Genomic DNA, 27711 nt, shown 5'->3' on the forward strand with positions numbered 1-27711 from the left:
AAACTTCCTGGCTGTGTGACTGTGTGTGAAATTAAAATTGAAACAACTCTGAGGAACCACCCCACACCTATCAGATTGGCTAATATGACAGAAAAGTAAAATGATAAATGTTGGAGGGAATGTGGGAAAATTGAGACAACTAATGTAGTGTTGGTAGAGTTGTGAACTGATTCAAGCATTCTGGAGACAAATTTGGATCTATACCCAAAGAGCTATCAGACTCTGCATACTGTTTGACCAAGCAATACTACTACTAGGTCTGTATCCCAAAGAGATTAAAAAAAGAAAAGGGAAAAGGCCTTATACGTACAAAAATATTTATTCTTCTTATGGTGGAAAAGAATTGGAAATTGAGGGGGATGCCCATCATTTGGGGAATGGCTGAACAAGTTGTGATATATGATTGTGATGGAATACTACTGTGCTATAAAAAATTATGAGTGAGATCCCCTCAGAAAGACCTGGAAAGACTTACATGAACTGATGCAACATGAAATGAGCAGAATTAGAACACTATACACAGTAACAACAATATTGCACAATGAACAGCTGTGAATGATTTAGCCATTCTCAGCAATACAATTATCTAAAGCAATTCTGAAGGACTTCTGAAAAATGCTATCCATCTCCAGAAAAAGAACTGATGGGAGTCTGTAAATCGAAGCATACCATTTTTTGAAAAACTTGTTTTTTCTTGTTTGTTTTTTGTCCTGCCTTCTTTCACAACATGACTAATATGGAAATACATTTTGTATGACTCTATATGTATAACTAATATCAAATTGTCCGCTTTCTTAAGGAGGGGGTAAAGCAGAGAGGAAGAGAAGAATTTGGAACGCAATATTAAAAAAAAAACAACAAATGTTTAAAATTGTTTTTACATGTAATTGTGAAAAACAAAATATTAAATTTAACAAAAATTTAAAAAGAAAAAAGAAAATAAATATTAGCTAGTCATCTTATTTTTTAAATGTCAATTTATGTCATTCAATCAACAGTCAACCAGGTGCGGGGAGAAATGCCTAACATGTGACAGGAAACCACAAAGACCATAATGAATGTTGTACCAAAAAACTGAGAAACAAATTGAATTGGACTAGTTTTCTATATCATTCGTATACATATTTTCCTTCTCTGTCTTCTGGAGTCACAAGAAGAATATTACTCCTAAGATGTAATTGAAAATAAATTTTAAAAGGTTCTTTAGGGCTCAGCACTTCTAATCCACAAAATATTAACAATGATGGGAATTTAATTTTGACACAAGTGTGTTAATTCTATTACTTACATTAAGTTATAAAACATGGTATATCTTATCACTGCTTTGAAAAAATATAACCTCAGGAACACACGAAACCCCAAGATGTAATCATAAAAACTTCTCCAAAAGACCACTGTTTTAATTATGATTCCGCCCCCAACAATTCTGCCAGTTCAGTCATAAATATCAGCTATCATATTTTCATTGAAATTATCACTAGATTTTGAAGGGTTACTCACATTTGTCTAAATCTACAGTCAGTTCATTGTTGGGAAAAATGAAAATGTTTTCACACAATCCATTAATAAATTTAATATAAATCACAGTGTACAGAAGACTTTCTACGTCACTTCATGCCTACGTGTGATACAATGTAATGAGGTACCCGCTTGAGGTACAATATATTGACTGTGTAGAATCAAGATGACTAATCATCACAGCAAGAAAGAAGCAGCCTCGCTCCTCCAATACAACTTGTTCACAAAATCTAGATAATGTACTAGACCAAAACCTGATCAGGAAATCCATGGAAAAAACGAGTAAGGTATTTTTCCGGGCCAGCTCAGCATAGACAGACAGATAGAAAGGTCCAATAATACACAATTCCAATACTACATAAACTATTTAGAAAAAAAAATAGGAAAGGAGGGAATCCTAGGCCAGCTGGGTGGTACAGCAGACAGAGCATCAGCCCTGGAGTCAGGAGGACCTGAGTTCAAATTCGGACTCAGACACTTGATACTTACTGGCTACGTGACCCTAGGCAAGTCACTTAACCCTGAATTCCTGAAGGAAAGAAAGGGAAGGAAGGAAGAAAGAAAGAAAGAAAGAAAGAAAGAAAGAAAGAAAGAAAGAAAGAAAGAAAGAAAAGAAAGAAAGAAAGAAAGAAGAAGAAAGAAGAAAGAAAGAAAGAAAGAAGGAAAGAAGGAAAGAAGGAAAGAAGGAAAGAAGAAAGAAAGAAAGAAAGAAAGAAGAAGAAAGAAAGAAGAAAGAAAGGGAAGGAATCCTAACAAATTCTTTCTATAATATAAATATGGTATTGATACCTAAACCAAGGAGAGTTAAAATAATCAAATCAAACTCTGTATCAATATCCCTAATGAAAATTGGTGCAAAAAATTTTAAATAAAGTGATAGCAAGAAAACTAAAGCAATATAACACAAAGATTATACAATATTACCAGGATAGATTACCAAGAATACAGGGATGGTTCAATATTAACAAAATAATAAACATAGTTTACCATATTAATAAAAAAGAACAAAAATCATGATTATATCATCATCAGAAGAAAAAAAAGCTTTTGAAAAGATACAATACTCATTCCTGTTAGAAAATAAAAACACTAGAAAGAAATACAAAATAAATGGAGTTTTCCTTAATATGAAAAGCAGTACACATTTAAATTCAAGAGCCAAACATTAACTGCAATGGAGAGACAATGCCCATTACAAACAGAGTCCCTTCTAATAAGATCAAGGGTAAAGTGAGAATGTCCTTTATCATTATTACAATTCAAGATAGGGCTAGAAATGCTAGCTATAGGAATAAGGCAAAAAAATTATGGGAAGAAACAGGCAAAAAGGAAACAAAATGATTGCTTTTTGTAGAAGATATAATGGTTTACTTACAGAAAGTTGTAGGATATAAAATAAACCCCGACAAATAATCAACATTTCTGTATATCACTAATAAAATCTCCAGCAGTAAGACACAGAAGGAGAAATTCCATTTTAAATAACTACAGACAGTATAAAATACCTGCAAGTCTACTTGCCAAGACACAAACAGGGACTAAAGGAATAAAATTACAAAATATTCTTTATGCAAATAAGGCCAGATCTAAATAACTAGAGAAATATTCATTGATCACGGGTAGATTGAACCAATGTGATAAATTACTCAATGCTATGCCAATCAAAATGTCAGGATTATTTAAAAGAACTAGAAAAAAATATCAAGTTTAATCTAAAGGAAAAAAAGGGTTTTAGCATTAGATATAAAGTTTGACATCATAAAAGAATCAAAGTCAAGAATATCAAGGGCATTTTTACAAAGTGGAAAAAGAAGCCTATTAGCACCAGAAGGCAAAACTATACTACAACATTTAAAAATGCAAATGAATCTAGTTCCCTAGTGTTCAATAAACCCAAAGACCTTGGGTCCTGAGGTAAGGACTCAGTAATTTATTTAATCTGCTTGGAAAACTGAACATCAATCTTGTAAAAATTAGGTTTAGAATAACATATCATTATATAAGCTACTAATAAAGACATGAACTAGATACAAAAGGTCACATCATAAACAAATCAGAGGAACAAAGAAGAAAATACTTTCAGATACAAGTACAGGGAAAGATTTTATGACCAAACAAGGGAGACATAGCTCCCTTAAGATGAAACAGACAATTTTAATTATCTAAAATTTAAAAGTTTGTGTACAAATTGAATTCAGCTGATTAGAAGGGAAACAACTGGGGAAAAAAATCTTTGCAGCAACAAGTTTCTCTAATAAAATTCTTATTTCTAAAATATATAAGAAACTGATTCAAATGTATAGGAATGAAAACCATTCCCCGACTGAAATGTGGTCAAAGCATATGAATAGGCAGATTTTTTAAAAAAAACTTACTGATTTTTTTTTATTTCTTCACAACACCATTGTGTTCTTATGAATACTTTCCATTTCCCTTCTGTGAGAACTACCCCTTTGACAAATGGGAAGGGGGGGGTTGTTTGTTTTAGAGAGGAAAAAAAATCTCAGAATAACTGATCAATACATTGAGGAAGTATGAAAATACATGCAATATTTAACACTTACGGACCTCCCACTTCCACTAAAGGATAGGTGGGGGGCATCTTCTCATACCTCTTCACTTGAGGCCCACTTGATCTTTTAAATTTTGTTATATTTACTTTTGATTATTTTGGTGTATATTTTTTTCTTTCCATTTACATTGTTACAGCTACTATGGATATTTTCTTGGCTCTGCATCAGTTTTCATGCTTCTCTGGATTCATTACATACATCATTTTTTTTTTTAATGTGAGGCAATTGGGGTTAAGTGACTTGCCCAGAGTCACACAGCTAGTGTGTCTGACTTCCGATCTGAACTCAGGTCCCTCCTGACTCTGGGGCCAGTGCTCTACCCACTGCACTACCTAGCTGTCCCTGTGCACCATTTTTTACCACACGGTAGTGTGGTACTCACTCAAGCATCAAAATTTGTTTAGCCAATTCCCAATCCAGGGCTAGTTACTTTGTTTCTAATTCTTAGCTAACACAAAAAGTGCTGCTATAAATATTTGAGTGCATAGGGACTTTTGCTTATCAATGGCTTCCTTGGAGTACAGGCCCCGTAACAGAGTCCCTGGTTCAAAGTGTATGGACATTTTAGTCATTTTATTTGCATAATTCAAAATTGCTTTCCAAAATAATTGCACAATTTCACAACTCCACAAATAATTTATTAGTGTGCCTATTTTTCCACGATTTCTCCAACACTGACATCTGATCTGTTGACATCTTTTCTCATTTTTGCCAATTTTCAGGTTGTGACATGAAGCCTCAGGGTTGTTTTGATTTGCACTTCTCTTGCTTTTAGTGATTTAGAACATTTTTTCATGTGGTTATAAATATTTTGCAGTTGTTTTGAGAACTGTTTATTCATATCCTTTGACCACCAATCTATTGTGGCATTACTAATAGTTATACACACACACACACACACACACACACACACACACACACACACACACACACACACACACACACACAGAGCTTATATATCTTGGATGTTGTTGTTCAGTTACTTCAGTCATGTATGACTCTTCCTTATTCCATTTGGGGTTTTCTTTGTCAAAGATACTAGAGTGGTTTGCCATTTCCTTTTCCAGTTCATTGTACAGATGAGGAAGTGAAGCAAACAGGGTTAAGTGACTTGCCTGGAGTCACGTAAGTGTCTTGAGGCCAAATCTAAACTCAGGTCTTTCTGATGCCAGGTCCAAAGCTTTATCTGCTGTGCCACCTAGATGCCCCATATATCTAAGATACCAAACACTTAATGGACAAATTTGATACAAAGATTTTCTTTTTCCAAATTGGACCACTTCTCTTCTTATCCTGGATGTATTAAATACTGTCTGTGCAGAATCTCTGCAGTTACAAGTATTCAAAGTTATATATTTTTTATTTTATAATTGCCTCTATCTCATTTAAGGATACATTTCTTACTCATAGCTATGAGAAGTACATAATCTCTTCTATTTTTTAATAGTATGATCTGTAATATTAGGCATACATCTACTTAGAATAGATTGTAGACAGGTATAAGATTTGATATAAATCTAATTTCTGCAAGACTGCTTTCCAGTTTTCTAGCAATTTTTATCAACAGGGAGCTTTCCCTGTGTAGCTTGTATTTTCTACTTTATTAAACAGTGGGTTATTGAGTTCTATTGTTTCTGAAACTCCCTTGTCTAGTCTTTTCCATTGATTTATTTTTCTATTTTTTTTAACTAGTACGAGGTCATTTTGATGACTGTTAATTTATAATATAGTTTGAGGTCTGAGTGTAGTCTCTCTTCCTTACTTTTTTCCATTGTTTCCCTCAATATTTTAGATCTTTTGTTTTTCCAAATGAATTTGGTATTATTTTATCAAGCTCTGTCAAGTATCCTCTTGGTAATTTGATTAGTACAGAATTAAAGATATAAACTAATCTTGGTAGTATTGTCATTTTTATCATATTGGCAAGGCATAGTCATGAGCACTGAATATTCATTCCGCCAGCTATTTTTGTTGTTCCTTAATTCTTTAAGGAGTGGTTTGCAATTAAATCCTTAAGTGTCTTTTGTGTGCACTGGGAGTCTGAGTCCCAGGCATTTTATGCATTTTGTAGTTATTTGGAATGGGAATTCTCTATTAGTGTTTCTTGGGTTTTATTATTAACATACAGAAATGCTATTTACTTTTGAGGATTTGTTTTGTAGCCTACAAATTTTCTAAAGCTATTAATAATTTCAATTCATATCCTTGCTGATTCCCTGGTGTTTTCCAAGTAAAAACCATCATATCATCAGCAAACAGGAAATAGTTTTATTTTCTCATTACCTAATTTTATATCTTTAATTACTTTCTCTTTTCTTATTGCTAACACTTCCAGTATTATATCAAATAACAGTGGAGAAAGTGGGCATCCTTTCTTCAGTCCTGTTTTTTGGTTTGTTTTTTTTCCAGTTGTGTCTGATTCTTCATGACTCCTTTTGGGAACTTCTTGGTAAAGATACTGGGTAAAAGATGAGGAACTGAGGCAAACAGGGCTAAGTGATTTGCCCAGGGTCACACTCTAGGCCTAGAGCTCCAAGCACTGAGTTTATCCTTGCTTCACTCTTGCATTTGTTGGAAAATTTTCTAATGTATCCCCATCACATATGATGCTTGCTTTTGGTTTTAGGTAGATGCTTTTCATGATATTAAAAAAGGTCCTTCTATGCCTATACTTTCAAGAGTTTTATTGCTGTATTTTATCAAAGGCTTTTTCTTCATTTATTGAGATGATCACATGGTTAGGAATATTTTGGATTTTTTTGTCAGATTATGTTTATTATTTTTCTAATGATGAACCATACTCATCTCCTTGGTATAAATCCCACTTGAAACAACATTAATTAATTATACTGGCCTACTGTTTTCTTTTGGAGTTTTTAGCTTTCCCTGGTTTAGGTATTAGGACAACAGGAATACCTTGTTTTATTGTGCTTTGCTTTATTGCACTTCTCAAATATTGTCAGGGTTTTTTGGTGTTGTTTTTAACAAATACAAGGTTTGTGACAACCCTGCATTGAGCAAGTCTATCAGCACCATTTTTCTAACAACATGTGTTCACATTGTGTCTCTAGATCACATTTTGGTAATTCTCATAATACCTCAAACTTTTTCATTGTTATCCTATCTATCACGGTGATCTTTTTTCAGTGATCTTTGACATTACCATTGTAATTGTTTGGGGGTGCCAAAACTGCCCATATAAGACAGCAAACTTAACTGATAAATATTATGTGTGTTCTGACTGCTCCCAAATCTCTCTCCCTCTTCTCAGGCCTATGTGTCTCCTTGAAACAGCAATATTGAAATTAGATTGACTAACAACCCTACAAAGACCTCTAAGTGCTCAAGTGAAAGTAAAGGCAGTTGCTGCAGAAAACTTCACTTATCTCAATAAATTGCTACAGCTACCCCAACCTTCAGCAACCATCATCACCTTGTTCAGTTAGTAGCCATCAACACAGAGGCAAGACCCTCCACCAGCAAAAAGATTATGACTTGTTGAAGTCTCAGATGACAGTTAACATTTCTTAGCAATAAAGTACTTTTTAATTAAGGTATGTACAATTTTTTTTAAACGTAACACTATTGTAAACATAATTTATATGTAGAAACCAAAAGTGAGCAACAAGGGAAATGGAGGGGGTTTTATGCTGCAGTGGGAAGGGGGGAAAACTGCTAGGAGGCCACCTCAACAGTCTTGGTGGCTGGTATTGGAGGTGAGAAATATTGGTGGCTGAAACAACAGAACTCGGTAACTGACTCATACAAGATATGAGAAAATCTCAAATATACGTGACTGGGCAAACTGTGGTATGACTGACATCAACAGTGAAGTGAACAATGTAATTTTAGTGGGTAAAGGCAACAAATATTATTTTGGATATACTTAGTAGCCATGGGACATCAAGTTGGAGACGTCCAGGAGCAGCTAGAGTTGTTGCTCAGAATCAATCAACCAATCAATTAACAAACAGGCATGGAACGCTTTCCTTGTGCCAGGCACAGTGCTAAGACAATGAGAAATACAAACAAAACAAAACAACAACAAAGAACAATAACCGATTTGCTGTCAAGGTATTTACCTTCTATTGAGTGCACAATATAATTATTAAGAAGACATTCACACACACACACACACACACACACACACACACACACACACACACACACAACACACACACCACACCCGTTATCTACCAGGTATCCGAGAAATCTTGGTGCAATTTTGAGCTGTCTGGGTCAATGAGAGGTTAAGTGACTTGCCTAGGATTATAGAACCAGTAGGTGTCAGAGGAAGCAACTGAAAACAAGTTTTCCTGTCACCAAGGCAAGTTAACTTAACCACTACACTGAATTACCTCTATATGAGATATATACAAAATAATTACAAGGTAACTTGGGAGGGGGCTGGGGTGAGAGTGAGAGGAGGAACTCACCACTAAAGGAATCAGGAAAAGCCCATGGAGAAAGTGGAGCTTTAAGTGGCAGCTAGGTAGTGGATAGAGCACCAGCCCTCAAGTTAGGAGGACCTGAGTTCAAATATGAGCTCAGACCAAACACATGACACTTACTAGCTGTGTGACCCTGGGCAAGTCACTTAACCCAAACTGCCTTAAAAAAAGAAGAAGAAAGTGGAGCTTGAGCTGCACTTTCAAGGAAATTGAAGATTCTAAAAGGTGGAGAAGTCAGGGCAGTAGATAAGGATTTGGGCATCATCTATGTGCAGGGAATAGTTGAAACCATGGCAATGAGGTTTTGTGCAGAACAAGAGATCTTAACCTGGGATCCATGACTTCATGGATAGATTTTAGAAGCTCCCTGAACATAGATGGGAAAAAATACATCATTATTTTTACTAACCATTAAATATAAATATGTATGTATGTGTATAGATACATTCTCATTTATGAGAGACAAAGAGTGAGAGAGAGAGAGGGAGGGAGGGAGAAAATGAGAATATCTTAGGCTTTGCCCAACTGCCAAAAGTGTCCATGACACATACAAAAAAGTTAAGAACTGCCAATAGAGAAGATGGTACTCTACTTAAATTGAATCCTGAAGGAAACTAGGGATTCTAAGAGGCAGAGGTGAAGAGGGAGGGTGGTCCAGGTACAGGTGTCAGTCACTTTAAAGGCAGAGATTTGGGAAACAGAGTGCCATATGTGAGGGATACTATGAATGCCAATTTGACTGCACTACAGAGGGAAGGAAGTGGAGTAATGTATAATAAGGCTGGTTGGGGTCCAGTTATGGAAGGTTTTAAAAGCAAAAGAGAGTTTATATTTGCTTCTAGAGGTAACAGGAATTTATTGAGTAAGACAGTGACATGGTCAGACCTGCACAGAACAGAATGTATGCTTCACATATGAATAGGGATGGTTACATTCTTTGCATCTCCAGTGCCTAGCAAAATGCCTGGCACAAAGCACATGCTTAATAGATATCTGATTGATTGATTGACTAACTGGAGAATGGACTAGAGAGGAAGTGATTTTTGAGTCAATCTGGCTATCAATTGAAGTAGTCCAAATGAGAGGTGCCAAGGACTGAACAAGAGTGATAGCTGTGTGCATGGAGAAAAGAAGGAGTAAACCAAGAGATGTAGATTTGTCAACTAAATAGGCATGTGGGGTAAAGGATGGAGGAGAGTTGGATATGACATCAAGAGTGCTAATCTAGGATAATGGAAGGATGGTAGCGCTCTTTACAGAAAAAGGAAAAATTCAGAAGGTCGGAGGATTTAGGGGAAAGATGATGAGTTTGGTCTGGACATAGTGAGTTTTTGATGTCCACTGGGTAACCAGTTTGAAGTATCTAATAGGTAATAGAAAATGTGAGACTGGAGCTCATGAAAGAGAGTAGGGGTGGATATACAGATCAGGGAGCCATTTGCACAGATATGATCATTAAACCCAAGGGAGTGCATGAGGTTACCGAGTGAGAGAAGAGAGGAGGGACCACAACAGAGATATAAAGTAGATCCACAGATTACAACTATGATACTGATGCTAATACAGTAAAGGAGAATGAAGAACTACAGATTGGTAGGAACAGAACCAAAAGCAAAGAGCGTTACAAAAACACAGAGAGGAGAGCAAATATCCAGTGGCCAACAACGTCAGCAGAGAGGTCAAGAAGGATAAAGATCAAGAAAAGGCCATTTGATTGGCAACAGAGATCACTGATAATTTCTAATTCTGCATTAGGTGGACTTGTTTTTCTTAACTAAATGTATCATTATAGGAGAGGTTTCTGTAGGGGGAAGGGTGCATTAGTACGTTACAGTGTTTTATTTTGTTTTGTTTTTAAAGCATCACTACATAGAAAGGGAAGTGTACAGGCATTTATTAATTATCTAAAACACGCCAGGCACTGTGCTAAGTGCTTTACAAATATTCTCATTTGATCCTCACAACAACCTTGAGAGGTAGGTTATTATTACTCCTATTTTATAGTTACAGTTAAGGAAATTAAGACAGACAAAGATTAACTGACTTGCCCAGATTCATACAGCAAATAAGTGCCTAGTTTGAATTCAGGTCTTCCCAATTCCAAGTCCACTGCTTTATCCACTGAGTTCTTTACCTGCCTCTAACACTGAGTGTAATGAGCAGAACCAGGTAAATAATTCATACAGTGACTACAATGTTATGGAGAAAAATAACTATGAAAGACTTAAGAACTCTAATCAAAGTAATGACCAACTAAAACTTCAGAGGACCAATGATAAAACATGCTAGCCATTTCTTGCCAGAGAAGTGATGGATACAAGAAGCAAAATGAGATGTCCATTTTCAGACACTGCTAATTCATGGATCTGTTGCGTTTACCTATCCACGCTTATCTGTCAAAGGGGAGGTGATTTTTTAATTTGGAAGAGGATTTAGATGGAATGAAGGGCATAAGTGATAGCCAGGTCAAAAAAAAGAAAAGAAAAGAAAAGAAAAGGAAAGAGAGTCATTGAAGCATTAAAAAAAGAAACAGAAGATAAAAAAGCAAGTTTAGAGGAAAGGAAAGCAGGATAACTATAAAAATAATGTGCTGAATTTGTTATAAGCTTTTTTTAAAAGACAAGTTATTTGTAATAAAGTCAGTTTCATTTACAATGCTCTTTTTCTATTCTTCACATAGAAAAATTTTGTTATGTGTTATCTATCTGTAACAAATTATTAATATTAAATAAAGTTAAAGATATATAATATATTACATATAATATTATATAACATTAAATAAGTTATTTAAGAAAAAAACAAGTTACACATGAGTTTACAATTATTTCTATATTTCTCTTGTTTGTAGATTGAAAGATTTGTGTTTGATGGTTAAGCTCACAGTAAAAAAAAATTAAAGCATCAATAAACCATTTATTTAAAATTAAAAGAAAAAAATCCCTGCTCTAAAGAGAAACAATACTATTTTATTGTCATAGGGTTGTTTTGATTCCATAAAGGCAATTTTTACACTTAAACCTTAAAACAAGTAGTTCAGCATTTCTTAAATTGTTTTCAATTCTCTTTACTACCCTCTCCTTAAAAAAAAAAAAGATTCCTAAAATCACCCCAGCATTTCTCATTAGTAAAACTATTTTGTGATCATTTAATTTTAAAGAACCACGACTAAAAATGGTTAGGACTTCCACAATTAGAGCCCTTACTAGCAATGATTCTTTAAAAAGTCCAGGGAGCAAAAAGGAAGTAAAGGGAGAGGTCAGTTCCCTGCTACCTTCACCACTAGACAACTACTGAGACATCGATAGCTCTACTCCCCACAGGACCCCTCAAAACTGTCCTGCAAACTCACAAGTCTCTTGGTTTTAGAATTTGTGTCTCCTTCAAAGTCAGCCCCCAATACCCTGTTAATCCCAAATGTATTAATATTGCTTCATACTTACAGGCTGAGGCTGCTCTGCAATACAGCAATTGAAACACAACCAGAACTCACTCATGCTTACGATCCAAAGTGCAAATAAAGTATCAATGAAGTTTTCAAATCACAGCTCCAGACACTCCACAAAGAATTGTTCTCAGCCCAATAAATGTACAATTTATCCTGAAAAGATGACTGGTATTTTTTTCTTTCCTAGAACTCGGGTCTCTCATGCAGGCAACTGGATAAAGAAAGTTAAGATGTTTTTCCTGTCTTGGTTTCTTTTTCCAAAGAGTCTTATTTCTGGACCACCAGCAAAGTATAAAAAAAAGTTGTATAGTTCCAGGGATATCACTTTTATCCTGAAAAGAAAAGAAGAAAAAAGTTAAATGAAACTTAGAATCAAAGGATATAATTAAATACTTCTCAAAAGAAATATAAACAGTTAATAAACATATGAAAGAATGTGCCAAATCACTAATATTAAGATGAAGGAAAATCAAAACAAATCAGAAATTTCACTTCATACCCAGCAAATTAGCCACTTTTGTTGTTGAATCAGCTCATCTCAAAAACACTGATGATCCTGATTACATAGCCAATGGCAAAAAACTTCTCCTAAATACACAAATTAATGTCCATGTATGCTCTAGCCCTCCAGTTTCATGGAAGCAGTTCCCCAAGAATATTCCACATGGATGACACCACCTTTTATGGTCTAAGTATGCACTAAGTCCCCATTTACTTTAAGATAACAGGATGGGGAAGGGGAGAGGGCCAAGACGGCAGAGCAGAAGAAGCAACCCAGGTGAAATCTTCCAAACAACTTTAAAATAATACATCAAAGTGAATTCTAGTGTACCACATTATATAAAGTTCAGGGTGACACATTTTTCCAGCACAAAAGAACTTAAAGGTTGGTAGGAGAGGTCTTCTATGACACTGGGGTTGGAATTGCCCTGGAGTGCATGTGATAACAACACCATCAGTGGGCCTTGGAGGCATCTGCAACAGGAGCAGAAGCTGCTTTGGGAGCTTTCTGGCCAGCAATGGCAGCTGGTTACAAAGAGATTACAGGGGACCCTGAACTGACAATGGGTCTAGGTCTAGGAGCTGCAACTCCATTGAACATGGGCAGCTCTGGATTGCAGTTCCAGAACAGAAAGGAGTACTTGTGGTTTTTCAGAAGGGAACAGGGGTTCTGGTCACAGTTCCAGGGTAGGGAGAAGCATTACCACTTCCGGCTGCAGGGGAGCAGGGCCCTTTCCTGGGTAAATACCAGACAACAGACCTTAAGAGCAGTGACCACACCTCTCCTTGTATTATACCACCTTAGACGCACTGAAAACTTGCAGACCTCCAGAACTAGCTCTGAAAACGATAGCACAAAAAGGCCTAAAGCTTGGGATAGTGCCTTCCCACTCCCAGGTGGACAGAATCCATTATTAACATAAAGTTCAAAGTCAAAAAACAGGCTGGAAAAATGGGCGTATAACAAATAAACAAACAAACAAGAACCTGATCATAACTACTATGATGACAGTGAAGATCAAAACATAAACTCAGAAGAAGGCAACAAGATGAAAACAACTACAATCAGCCTCAAAAAAAAAAAAAAGAAAGAATTGGACAGAAGCCTATCAAGAACTCTTGGAAGAGTTAAAGAAAGAGATAAAAGTGAAAGAGGAAAAACTGGGGAGAAAAAATGAGAGCGATTCAAGAAAATTAACAGCACCAAAAATACAAAGAAAAATAATACTTTAAAAAACAGAATTTGCCAGATGGTAAAAGAGGCAGATTTCAATCATTACAGTATGAGGAATGGAATAAACATGGGCAAGGAGGTAAGAAAGCTCTAGGAGTTTTTTCCTCTCCCTTACCCTTCCTTAAATATACCAAAACAATTATCACGAAAGTGAACTACACTTGAAAATCTAGATAGAATAACTTAAAATGGTGACTTTTCCTTGATGTTCATTTTAATATGATTGATCAAAGATGTAGTCAAGAGAAACCAAGAAATTTATATTTATTTGAACAACTGGAAGGAATTATGCAATGCAGTACTGCAAACATTCTAATAGCTGAGTAAAAGTGAGTATTCCTTCAGAACCTTATGTCTTTAAAGTGTAGAGGGAAATAAATAAGAAAAACGGAAGTCCTCTGGGGTGGACTGGTTTTGTTTTGTGAAGATAATTTTGATACACCTACTTCATTTAATCAGCATTTTCTCAGTACACTGTGACTTGACTGGCATCAGTGATTGTATTAGTGAATTAAGCAGAATAGAATTAAGTTTAACTTAGTTATGCTAGCTAATGCTGTTATCAAGATAAGAGTTGTGATCGATTAATCCACCATGTATTGATGATTTTATTAATTGTAGTTGATTTATCAGATAGTCATACTGCATTAGTTAGGTCTGATATAAGGAATTATCAGTGTGCTAACCCCACCCCCACTCCAAGTGTAGTACTTGAAACAAGGTTCATTTGCCTTTCTACTCCTCTGAATCACCATTGCCCACTCCCTAGTGACCTTTTTGCTTTAAAGCCACAACTTCCTTGGTCCCCAGGAAATGGCAAACACTTGTGTTTGAGGGGCCATGGAAAACCCCTGCTGAGATGGTCTGCAGCAGACAGCCTGCAGTTAGTAGCCTGTAGCTGATGACCTATGAAAGGCCTGCTGACAAAGTGGTTGTGATTGATGGACACTGCCTGTGGCAGATTAGCCAATCATAAGGAGTTTCCACACTTCTGAAGGAAACTCCCTATGACTGGGGAACCTCCCAGGGATTCCCAAGATCGAGAAAGCCCCTTAGCCCCTTAAGCATCAGGATCCCTGACCATGAGAAAGATCTTGGCCCCAACTGATTATGGACCACCAGTCTCCCTAATAAATTTATTAATCAGTCTCAGGGCTCTGTCTCAGTGACTTTTGTTGAAGACTAGAATTTTGTGGCCATAATGCTGAGGTTTTAAAGAAGGGAAGCTAAAAGTTATATATCCTAGTGTAGAAAGAAGGAAGGAGATAGAACTTGTTATTTCTAATAACCAATGGGCATCAGGGGAAACTCAATCAAATGGATAAAGGAGGGATGAACACATCCACAGTTTTGGCATAGAAATATATCAAACTCAACAGGGAATAAATCAAATAAAAAATGGGAATGGGAGAGGGTTCTGAGAGGGAGAATTTATTCCAGAGGGATATTCTTGGGAGAATAAATATTAAATAATCAAATCTCCTGCTCCTATAAATGTGGGTGGGGTGAGGACATTAAAAGGAGGTGGACAAAAAGGAAAAAAAGAACTAGAATCTAAGGAGCTGGCTTAGTCTGCCTCGTAGGCAATTAAAGAATGGCTGCATTTATTGTGGGTTATGAATGTAAAGGAATATTATTTCACTTTAAGAAATGACAATCTTATTTCAAAGAAATTTAGGTAATACGAAGTAATGTAGAACAAAGTAAGTAGAATCAGGAGAACAATTAATACAAGGATAGCAACATTTTAAATAAAAACTACTTTGAAATACTTAGATCAATGCATGACCTACCATGTCAGAAAGTGAGCAATGATGGAAAATATGGGAAAGGAGAACTGAAATGATCAAAGACTTCAGGAAGAAGATAACTCAGAGACTGTGAACATCAGTAAGTCAATAGAGAAAATATTAGAAGCAACCGGAAATATGGACTCCAGATCTAGTAAAAGAGTTCAGACATCCGTAAATAAATACTGCAAAACAAAGGAAAATGATCCAGCACTTGATGAGACAGAGGACCCAGTGGAATGTGAGAACATGGAACCACAACATGCTAATCTTAAGTAGTTGAAAAGAGAAATGAGAATTATGGGAATAGAATTCACGGCTTACACAGAAAAAATAATGGGCAGAATAAAAAAACTGGAATCTTCAATGGTAAGCCTCACCAAAGGGTGAAAAAAAGAGAAAATAGATTGGAGATGCAAATATATTAAACGAAAATCCAGAAGAGAAAAAAAGTTTTTAACATGCTCACTGCACGTAAAACATGTTGATCTTGAAGACAGGATAGGCTGCATAGACACAAACTAAAGATCATGGACTTCCTAGAACATGACAGGAAAAAAAAACAATACTATAATAAAAGAAATCACAGAAAAGAACTGTGCAAAGCACAGAAAACAAAATTCCAATGGAAAGAATTCGTAGATTGTCCTAAGGGAGGGGGGGGAAAAAGAGAGACTACAAATTCCAAGACACATAGTGGTTAAATTTAATAATCCAATTCAGAAATAATTAGTTGTGGAAGCAATCGGGATAAACATCTTAAAACACAAAAAGAAAGGAAATTCAAATAACACAAGACTATTCTGCACCTACTAGAAAATGTGGGAGGGGGTGGAATGTGTTACAAAGAGCACTAGAGCTCTCAGGAAGAAGAGAGTCCAAAGGACAACGGTCAAGGAGGAAAAAAGAAAGGGCTGGAAATGGGGAAAAGAGAGAGATTTTGTATCTGAGGTGGGAAGAGACACCACTGATAAATGCTCATATGAGAGAAAAGTGACATTCTATCAAGGGATATAGGGACCTTATAGTGGCTATTATTTGCTAGAATTTGGTGCTAAGAGAGACCATTCATTCTGCTTCAGGAGAAGGTGAATCACAGCTCCTGGGAGGTAAGAAGAGTGGGAGGGAATAGATCCAAGGAAGAGATTTTGAGGAAAATGGTTTGGGAGAGGGAATGATTAAGAGGAGCGCAAAATCTAATAACAATCTACAATATAGGAAGATTCACACCACGGGGTAATATCCTCTCACTCACCTACAGGAATTGCTAAGACTAACACACAACAGAGAATACGAGGAAGGGAGATAGGGAAAGAGATCTACAAGGCAGTAACAATGTGTTTAGAAGAAAGAACACCAAAAAAATGATATCTCAAAGACTGGTTCTACTGGATTCACATGAGAATGCTATCAAACTTTGGAAAGAACAATCAGTACCCAGCACAGACTATCCAGAAGATTTGGGAAATGCATTCTTAAGCAAGGGATAAAGACAAGATGATAAAATCACAAAAGACTAAACAGATAACATGGGTCACATAAAACAGGAAATCTTCTATACAGACAAAACTAAATTTAGGATAAGAACGGAGGCAATTAAATGAGAAAAAAAATCTTCGTGTCAAATTCTTGACAATAGATAGTTATCTGTTAATTGTTTATGTGTGTATATACGTATACACAACCCCCCCCCCAAGACTCAAAGCCATTCTCCAACAGATAAGTGGTTAAAGGATATAGAAAAACATTCTCAAAAGAATTACAGAGTATTAACAGTCACAGGGAAGAAAGAATTCTCCAAATCACTAATAAGAAGAGAACTGAAAATCACAAGCCTGAGGTTTTACCACATACCCTACAAGTTAGCAAAGATGACAATAGTCAGTGTCGGAGGGGCTGTGGGAAGATGCATGCTGTTCAAGTTGTGAATCAGCACAACTGCTCCAGAAAAGAATCTGGAATTATTCCAATAAAGTAACTAAGATGTCCGTAACTTCTGACCCAGAAATTCTATTTATAGCCTCATATCACAAGGAGACCAATGATGAGAAAAATCCTCATGTACACCAAGATATTTATAGCACTTTTTTGTGATAGCAATCAATCAATCAATACATATTATGAAGTCAGTAGTTGGAGCAGAGGAGGGAAAGCATGCCAAGTATGGGGGACAGCCAGAGAAAATACCCAGAACTGAAAGTGTCTTGTTCCTGGAACAGCCAGGAGGCCAGTGTCACTGGAACAGGGTAAGAGTCAGGGACAAGATGTAAGAAGACTGGAAATGTATAGGTGGAGACTAGTTTAAAGCTTTGAATGCCAAACTCAGCATTTTGTATTTGCTCCTGAAGTCAATAGGAAGCCATGAGTAACATGATCAGACCTGGGTTTTAGTAAAATCACTTAAGTGGCTGAATGGAGAATGAATTGGGATGGGGAGAGATCTGAGGCAGGGTATTCCAATAATCAGGGCATGAGGTGATGGGGAGTTGTACTAGAGTGATGTCAGTGTCAGAAAAGAGAAGGGGGCATATTCAAGAGATGTTGAAAAGGTGAAATTGGCAGGCCTTGTCAATAGCTTGGATATGGAGGATGACAGTAAGGGATACAAAATGTTTTAGAAACAGAGCAGCATTGATTGAGGAATGGATAAACAAATTTTGGCACAAGAATAAAATGGAGTTTTAATGTGATGTAAAAATAATGATGAATGTGATGAATATAGAGCCAAGAAAACAATATACACAACTCCAATACTGTGAATGGAAAAAAACACCACACACATACAAAAATCAAAATTCAATGTTGAAAAAAATTATAAAGAATAAAGCATGGCTAGAAAGAGGAGATGAGAAGAAATTCCCAAACCACTTTTTTGTAAAGTTGAGAGATCAACACGTGTTTAACAGTACATGGAACAGTTTTTCAGACTTTTTCAGTTTATTAATCAGTTAAGCTTTTTCTCCTTTTTGTCTTAAAAATATTATTTTTTATATGGAACAGCTCTGGGAAGAGGAAGGGGGAAGAATACAGGGAAAATTAGGCTGATATAAAAAAACCAAAAGATATAAGTAAATACCTTTTTAAAAAAAACCAACAAATCACACATCTACAACTAAATTTCTACCTAATATATTTATTCAATATTGTACAAATCAAACTCACAAAGTGATACTTTATAAAACTAGAAAAAAAATTTAAAAATTCACATGAAGGAACAAAGAGTCAAAATTTATCTCAAGTATAATAATAATTAAAAAATAAATCAAAACGAAGGAAGACATCTATTCCAGATCCCACACTATACTATAAAACAATAATCATCAAAATTACTTCTTACTAGTTAGGAAAAAAGTAAGTTCAATCAATGAAAAAGAGTAAGGCTCATAACATATAGAAACAAAAACAGTAGCATTGTATATGATAAACTCAAAAGACATCAGTTACTAGAGGAAAGCTCCACTATCTAACAACACTAGGAAAACTAGACAGCAGTATGAAAATGTTTTGCATGTTTGCACATGTATAACTTACATCAAACTGCTTATCATCTTAGGGAAGAGGAAGGAAAGGGAGGGACAGAATTTAGAGCTCAAAATTAAAAAAAACCAAATGTTAAAAATTGCTTTTGGGGAAGAAAAAATATTGTTAGAAAAAAAGAAATGGTATTTTCTTTTTGCATTTTTAACCTCAAATCATAACCTTGTTGAACAGCAGAAGCAGAAGTATTTATATGGATATAAATCAAAGATCTTTTTGAGGACACTCCATATAATTATATAAGGAGGAAGGCATGTTGTATATGTATGATAGACATTGTCTTAGTAAGGAAATATAAAGTGAAGAACACAATTAATTTATGAACCAATAAGCACTCTCAGGAGGGAAAAAAAGAAAATTGGAGAAAATATATATTTTTTTAATATGTAAGGGGGGGAGAGAATGCTGCAAATATATCACTAATGGGCTTTACCAATTAACTAAGCCAATAAAATACCAAAACTATGCAATTATGACTGATTTGTCCCCTTCCACAATAATTTTCTACTTAACATATTTTTAACTTTGCATTTGGCTTAAGAAAGTCAAGTTATTTCAGTATTTTCATTTGTAAAAATTTTAAAAAGTGGCAAAAGCAGGCCTTTTTTTTTCAGAATTATAGAGAAAATAAAATAAAATTCACTGAGACACTGGGGAGTGTTGGGCGGGAGAGAACTGAATATTTCCCTTGTCTAAATGGATGTAGCCAAAATTTGTCTCTTGTAAAAAACTAGAAATTTCAAAATTATACATTTTTACAACTTGGGTTAAAAATAAACCTTCTCTAGTGTACTTTTCTGAAATTCTTCAATCTATATATACAGTCCCAGTGGTAATAACATTAGGCAAATGTAGGAAGAAATGATAAAAATTCTCATACCAGCTTATTTTATCCTTTTCCATCTTGTCTCTTCTGGCTGCAGCAAAATTATAACATATATTTTTTTAAACTAATACAGACCCTAATATCAACATCACTGACATAATTTAAAGAGTGTCTCAGAAAGATAGGATAGTGACATGTTATGACTGAGTACAAATGATTTTATTTGAAAGAAACCTGAAAGAAATTAAAGGAATAAACGTGTTGTATTTTCTCTTTCGGGCAATTCTGATGTTATCTGGTTGATTAAAGCAGAAGCACATTAAATAACCATTTGTTATTGTTGTTTAGTTGTTTCAGACACATCTAACTCTTTAGTCATGTCCATGACCCCATCTGAAGTTTTTCTTAGCAAAGATAGTGAAGTGGTTTATCATTTCCTGAAGAAACTAAGGCAAATAGTGTTAAGTGACTTGCTCAGGGTCACCCTGCTCATAAGTGTCTGAGGCCAGATTTGATGTCAGGTCTTCCTGACTCCAGGTCCAGCACTCTATCCACCGTGCCACCTGGCTGCCCTAAATAGCCATTTAGTAATCAGGAAGAGTTAAAAACTGCTTTGGAAGGTGCTGGGTGCCTCATTTTTAGCCACAGAGCAACTCAGAAGAATCTGAGTCATCAAGTCTCTGGTTTTTAAGCAACTTCTCAAAAAGACACTTTCTGTTAACAGGAGAGGTGGCATGGTATGGTGGAAAGAATGCTAGATTTGCAGTCAGAGGATCTAGCTTCAAATACAAGGTATTTGGGCTAGTTTCTTAACTTCTCTGGGTCTCAGTTTCGACATCTGTAAAATAAAAGAGGATGGACTGGATGATTTTTAAATCAGTAAGAAGGGCAGTATGTTCTTTCTAAATCTATGATCCTATGATTATTTTTAATATGAGAATATACTAATGTAATGTTTCATATGCACATAAAACATGCAGCTTCTATCACCAAAAAAGATGTTTTTTAATAAAAAAAAAGTCCTTGTCTGTTATTTCTTCTCTACCTCTTCTAGCTCATACCCAGTGCTAGTCATACTTTGCCAAACCCCAACCCTGGAAAGATCTCACCATCCGTGACTGCCATTTCTACTCACTTCCTGCTTAATGGGGGTGGAGGAAGTCACACAACTACATAAACTAGATCACCTACAATTTTGTTTTCTCATCTCAGTCCTCACTGCAGCAAGGAAATCTTTTCTCTTTCTTTAAATGATTCTCAATTGCAGACCCTAACGTAACTATTCCAAAACTTCTCGTCTCTCATAAAGTCGTCCACACTTCCCTTCAGCTCACGATTTCTTGACACCATCCCCCATTCTCTCCTACTGTTCTACAGTTTTTGACAAAGCTGACCCTTCTACAAGCAAACACCAATCCTCTAAATGTGCTGCGGATCCACATCGTCTCCAGTCTCCTATAGCAAACAGCCGCACGATAATTCCCTCTCTTTCTCTATTGCATCTCTCTTTATCTACTGGTCCCTTTCCTGTGGCCTACAAACACACCCAGGTCTCCCCCATCTTTAAAAAAACTCTCGATTGAACCTTTCACAGCCTCAAGCTGATGTCCTTTAGTTCTACCTCCTTTCAGTCAAACTCAAAAACACCTGTCTACTCTGGATGACTCTACTTCCTCTCCTTTTACTCACTTATCAACCCTTTGCAATCTAGCTTCCTGCTTCATCACTCAACCGAAATTGTCTCTATAAGATCATCATAATCTGCCAGATAAAACAGTCATTTCTTAACCTTTATCCTTCCTGGCTTCTCTGCAATATTTGACCCACCTCTCCTCCTATACTCTCCTCTCTTAAGTTTTTGTGAAACTGTTCTTTCTTGGTTCACCTACTGGTAAGACCACTCTTCAGTCTTTTTGCTGGATAGTAACCCATGTTACACCCTCAACCACTGCGAGTACTGTAACACTCGGCCTTCTCTTTCACCTGCATTCTTAGTAACATCAACGGCTCCTCCCACCGATTTAATTATCTATAGTCTGTGCAGATATAAATCCAGCTTTAGTTTCTCTACGTGCTTGGTCCGTATCACAAACTACCTATTAGACATTTGGAAATGAATTTCCTCTAGGCATCTGAAATTCAACATAGCCAAAACCATTTCCCCTCAAAAATCCACTGCTTTTTTGAATTTCTCTACTTCTGTCATGGGCATCCACCATCTTTCTAGTCACTGGAGGTTGCAACCTGAATCATCCTCAATACTTCTCTTCCTCACCCCACTTATTAGTTCAGTTGCCAAGTTTTATTTGCATCATCTCTCACATCTATCCCTTTCTATCTAGATACCATACCAGTCTAGGCTTCTATTACCTCTCATCTGGACAACTGCAACAGCCTCATAATTGATCTCTCTACTTCTACCCTATCCCTTTTCCAATACAATCCTCCACACCAATATGGTTTTCTTAAAGCACAAGTCTGACCATGTTACTGCTCTGGTCAGTAGAATCAAGTGTTTCCTGACTGCCTCTAAAATCAAGGGCAAACTACGCTATTTGGTATTTAAAACCCTTCACAACATGGCTGCAAGTTGTTTTTCCAGATTTATACATTACTCCTCTTCACATACTGTCTATGATTAAGTCACACTGCCCTTCTTACCATTTCTTATGCATGATACTCAACTATGAGAGCTAGAAAATTATGCTAAGTATTCACAGAAAACGAAACAGAGAGACCCAGTAATAATAAGTCAGTGATTAGTTTACTTAACTTCATGAAAAGATACAGAAGTATTTGGGGGGATATAGATTTTAGGGCACAAATTTGAGAAAGAGGCATCTCCTTTTCCTTTTCAAGACCCCATGGAGGCAGATCTAGAAGAGAAGCTTCGGCCACTCTACCCAGCAAGTTGCTTGCTGTGTAGAATATATATATATATATATATATATATATATATATATATATAGATATAGATATAGATATAGATATAGATATAGATATAGATATAGATATAGATATAGATATATAGATATAGATATAGATATGTGTGTATGTATGTATGTATGTATGTATGTATGTATGTATGTATGTATGTATATGCCTTGTAGAGCTGGCCTTCTTGCCAAGGTGCAACTGAGATATCTCAGAGTTTTTTCATTTCCTAATGTGACAATTTAAGGGCAGTTTGCTAGGCAAAGATGTTAGGAGTGGGCTTCCTGGTAGCCTACCATCCTCACTAACTAGGTGACTAAGTAAACATGCTTTATGATCTGGCCTTGTATAGGGGAGTTTAAGAAGGAAGGTACAGTTGGAGAAGGAAAGCAAAATCATAACAAAATTCATCATGATGAACAAAAAGTCAAGAATCTCAAAGGAAATAGTAGGGAACCTAGCAGTACCAAATCTCAAAGAATAATATAAAGCAATGATCACTTGGTATTGGTTTGGGAAAAAAAAAAAGAGGAAGTTGAATAGTAGAAGAGATTAGCTACAGAAGACTGAAAAGCAATCAAACATATTCTACAAACCCAAGGACCCAAACCACCAGGGCAAAGGATTCATTATTCAATAAAAATGTCTTGGAAAAACTGAAAATCATTCTGCCATAAATTAGGTTTAGACCACCATTTTACAACATAAAGCACAATCAACTCTAGACTTCTTTCTTTCACATCCTTCACAGAGACACAGATTCCCACTTATGACAGGGCACCCTCAACTATCCTCTCCATTTCAGTTTTTTATATACCACTTGCTGTTTCTATCTTTACCTAAACCTTGTACCCGATCTAAGAATCTTTTAAAAATTCTTGCGGGCTTAATTTGTAAAATAAATTCTTCTGTCTTTTAAAATGGTCAGACAGATACTTTAAAAATGGGAAAATGATTTCACTTTCTTTACAATTATCAATATAATTTTATATGTAAAATTCTTAATCAAATTTTGAGAACTTTACTAAAACATACCCAAAGTCTGAATTTCCATACTAGAAACATATGGAAACCAATCATATACGTATATATATAGTTTTCAGAGAAAACAGTCTAATCATGTTGCTTTCTCAAAATTTATTATTCCATTTCATTAGAAAACTTTTACAATACATCTTTGTCTTATTACTTCGTTTAAGTCTTCTCTTTAGGAGGCTATAGCATCCCTATGTTGTAATTTTATTGTAAAAACAAATTAAAATTATAAGATTTTTCATACATCCTATTATGGTAACTCAGAAATATTGCAGTATCAATCTATTAATTAACAGATTTCATATTGTACTTAACAAAATTTCTACTGTTCACCTGACTTAATTATAGAAATTTGCTATGAAAGGAAAAGGAGAGACACAGCTATAATGTCAAGACCCAACCCCTCAAGGGCACAGACTGACTTAATATATACCATAAACGGGGAAAAATTCCCTTAGCTCTGGTTTGATTCCAGGCATGAGTCTCATCTGACAGCCAATCATGTAGTCACAGGGTATCAAAAGCAAGGATCAGGATTAACCAGGTGGAGAAATGTCCTGTTCAGAATAGAAACTGCACAACGAGGAAAGTGAGTCAAAAGGCTCCTACCTTAGGCCTTACCAAAGTCATTCTCTCAACTTTTCCCAGGGACAGACATCCACCTGTAGTTCTCAGACTGCCATTTTATACTATTGGCTTCCTGACAATTCACACAATAGTAAAATATAGTCCTCAAATAGCAAAATTTCATTAATAATAATTTAGGGCTTGAAAATTATTAATTTTCTCATGTTTCCCTAACAGCTACATTTCATTTATCTTTACTTATAAATTAAAACTAACCACATTCTGGGGTTTCAGACATAGCAAATACTTGATTTATATCTTTAAACTACCCTATACATTTTCATAACTTTTATAAGCCATAGCAAAAAATATATCTGTTTTTAAAGGTCTAGTTTTATCACATTCTTTTAAAAACTCAATTCATAATCTAACAGCAACCAGATAAAAGAAGTGATTTGTCTAACAGCATTTCTGATACAATGGTCTCTCAAATTTCACAGTGTAACAGAATCTAGAAATACAGTAATAACATATGTAACGTCATGAATTTAAAACATGAAACAAAACTTATTACCAGTCAGATGACACTCATTCAGTCAAATGCACTTCCAAATTATCCTACATAGAAATCATTAATCTTATTACCTTTGGCATATACTAATCACATCTAAAATCAAGTAAGAATTAAAGAATTTTAAATTCAATTAAAGAATTAATTAAATTATTCAATTAAAGAAATAATAATAACAACAGTCAATATTTATATAGTGCTTACTGTATGCTAGTCATTGTGTTAAACATTTCACAATCATTACATCATTTTGATCCTCACAACAACCCTGGGAGGTGAGTACCGTTATTATTTTCCTTTCTCCAAATCAGGAAAGTGAGGCAAACATGGGTAACTTGCTTAAGATCACACAAGACTAGAATATAACTCAGGTTTTCCTGTATTTTCCCTATATTTTTGTTGTTGTTTTCCAACACCTTTATTCAGGAACCTGACGTGACTTGAGGGGGATTAAGAGTGTCAGAGGGGGAGTAAAAGGAGGGTCTGTAACTGAGTTATAGGGGTTTTCTGAAGTGGAAGTCAGAGGGGAATCTCTGAGCTAGGATGGAGGGCTCATGGAGTTTCTGATATGGGATAGGGGGTCAGAATGGGGAATCTCTGAGCTGGGATGAGGGGGAGGCAATTCAGGGAGTCCCTGATTTAAACAATTTTTTTCTCTTTCTATGTTCAAGGAAGTGTTAAGTACCAGGTAAATTTAAACTGCAAACTACATGCTTTTTTGTCCTTTATTTTGGGGCTGCTTTCAAACTAGCTACCTTTCTTCATTACACTAAAACAATAGCTTTATCAATTTCCAGAAGAAAAAAAATTGCTTAAGTGTTACCCCTAAAACTTTTACAGAATTTAATTCTTATTTTTCCTTAAACCAAATTCTACAGAGTGGTACTCCAAAACTCACTAAAATATTTCTGAAGAGGGTGAGTTCCTGAAATTACCCAAGTCCCAGGAGTGGTCCCCTGCAATTTAAAATGCATAATCTCCAAACTCTTTAATGATTAATCTCCAAATCTCCAAAATATACTAAGAAGTTTTTAGCAATTCTACAAACTAGGGAAAAGTTACAGAAAGAACCTTGCAGGTTTGTTTTTTTTAAACCAAATCTCTTGCTGAAAAGTGGCAGTTAGTTCCACTTATTGGGACAGAGAATCTGGCATGATTGTTTCAAATATGAAATCATGAACCTTTATTGATCTTCCCCAGCATTCTAAGTTCTCTGGCTACTGCTTTTTTGGGAGTTTTTCTGGCTAGCTGCATTTTCCCTTTAGAAATCTTTTGAGGTAACAGAATCTACAAACAGACACAGATTTTTCCCAAAACCACACAACCCACACAAAACAGTAAGACAAACACATACTTATTAGCCTTAATTTTTTTTTCAGTTTGCAATAATGAAAAGAGCCAAATTAGCCAAAACAAATGACTAGTTGATTCCCTTGCAAATATGTCAGATGTCATACAACTCCCTCTCTACGGTACAGCTTTGTTATCCCTTTAAATATTGGAAGCATCCTTTGGTCTCAGGCTACAAAAAGTATATTCAAGGGAGAACCCACAGGTACTTTACTACCACCAGAACCTATCTTCCCTTACTACCCCTGAGGGAAAACTTGAAAACACTGAAACTTAATCCTAATCCTAAACTACCCCCACTCCTGAGGGAAATTTAAACCTTAAACCTCCCCACTTCTTAGGCAAACTTAATCAAAATCTAAACTAACCCAATCCCTAGGGCAAACTTAATCTAAAACCTAAACCTTACCTTAGCTCAGAAGATACAGAGATCAAGAGCAGGAGATTGACCTCTGGGGGCAATCTTGTGCAAAAAAAAAAAGTCCCTGAGTGAAAGATTAACCAGAGCACTGCAGGGAGCTTTCCTGGAAGACTATCAGCTGGGGGTAGAGTGGGGTGGGGAGACTTGAAGGAGTGTCAGAACCCTGACTTAACCTGGATGGTTCTGCCAAAAATGAAAAGAGGTACGGATGAAGGCAGAATAGTACTTTCAGACCTGAAACTATATTATGAAGCACTATCAAAACCATTTGGTATTGGCTAAAATATAAATAAATAGATAAGCAGAACACAAGGGAAACCCAGAAACAAGGGAACTCAATGACTCAGTGCTCAATAAATACAAAAACATAAATTACTTAGGAAAGAACTCCCTATTTGATTTTTTAAAAATTGCTTACAAAACTGAAGAGTAGTCTGACAGAAATTAGTCAACAAAATAAGTGCCAGGCTCTGTGCTGGGGAAACAAAGGAAGGCAAAATATAGTCCCTGTTCTCAGGGAGCCAGCAGTCTAAAGGAAGAGACAACATGAAAACAAAAATGTACCAACAAATTCAGCAGTAGCACTTCTAGATCTGCATCCTAAAAAGATCATACAAATGGGAAAAGGACCCACATGTACAAAAATATTGACAGCAGCTCTTTTCGTGGTGGCAAAGAATTGGGAATTGAGGGGATGCCCATCAGTTGGGGAATGGCTGAACAAGTTGTGGTATATGAATGTAATGGAATACTGTTGTGCTATAAGAAACGATGAACAGGCTGACTTCAGAAAAACCTGGAAAGACTTGTACGTTCTGATGCTGAGTGAAGTGAGCAGAACCAGGAGAACGCTGTACACAATAACAGCCACGTGATGCAATGACTAATATGGATAGACTTAGCCCTTCTCAGCAATGCAAGGATCAAAGACATCTCCAAAGGCCTCATGATGGAAAAT

General features: G+C 35.8%; 1 protein-coding gene across 4 annotated transcripts in view; it reads right to left on the reverse strand.

Moving 5' to 3' along the window:
• Window positions 1-27711, reverse strand: part of CDC42SE2 (CDC42 small effector 2) — a 185533-nt gene that overhangs the window by 51462 nt on the left and 106360 nt on the right. For all 4 annotated transcript variants that reach the window (XM_020973974.2, XM_078153062.1, XM_078153061.1 and 1 more), the window contains one exon: window positions 11983-12319. In XM_020973974.2, the coding sequence (XP_020829633.1) occupies window positions 11983-12036 (54 nt within the window). In that variant the 5' untranslated portion in view covers window positions 12037-12319. The remainder of the gene's footprint in view (window positions 1-11982; window positions 12320-27711) is intronic.

Source organism: Phascolarctos cinereus, unplaced genomic scaffold, assembly GCF_003287225.1.
Source record: "Phascolarctos cinereus isolate Bilbo 61053 unplaced genomic scaffold, phaCin_HiC Scaffold_4;HRSCAF=312, whole genome shotgun sequence".
Taxonomy (NCBI): Eukaryota; Metazoa; Chordata; class Mammalia; order Diprotodontia; family Phascolarctidae; genus Phascolarctos; species Phascolarctos cinereus.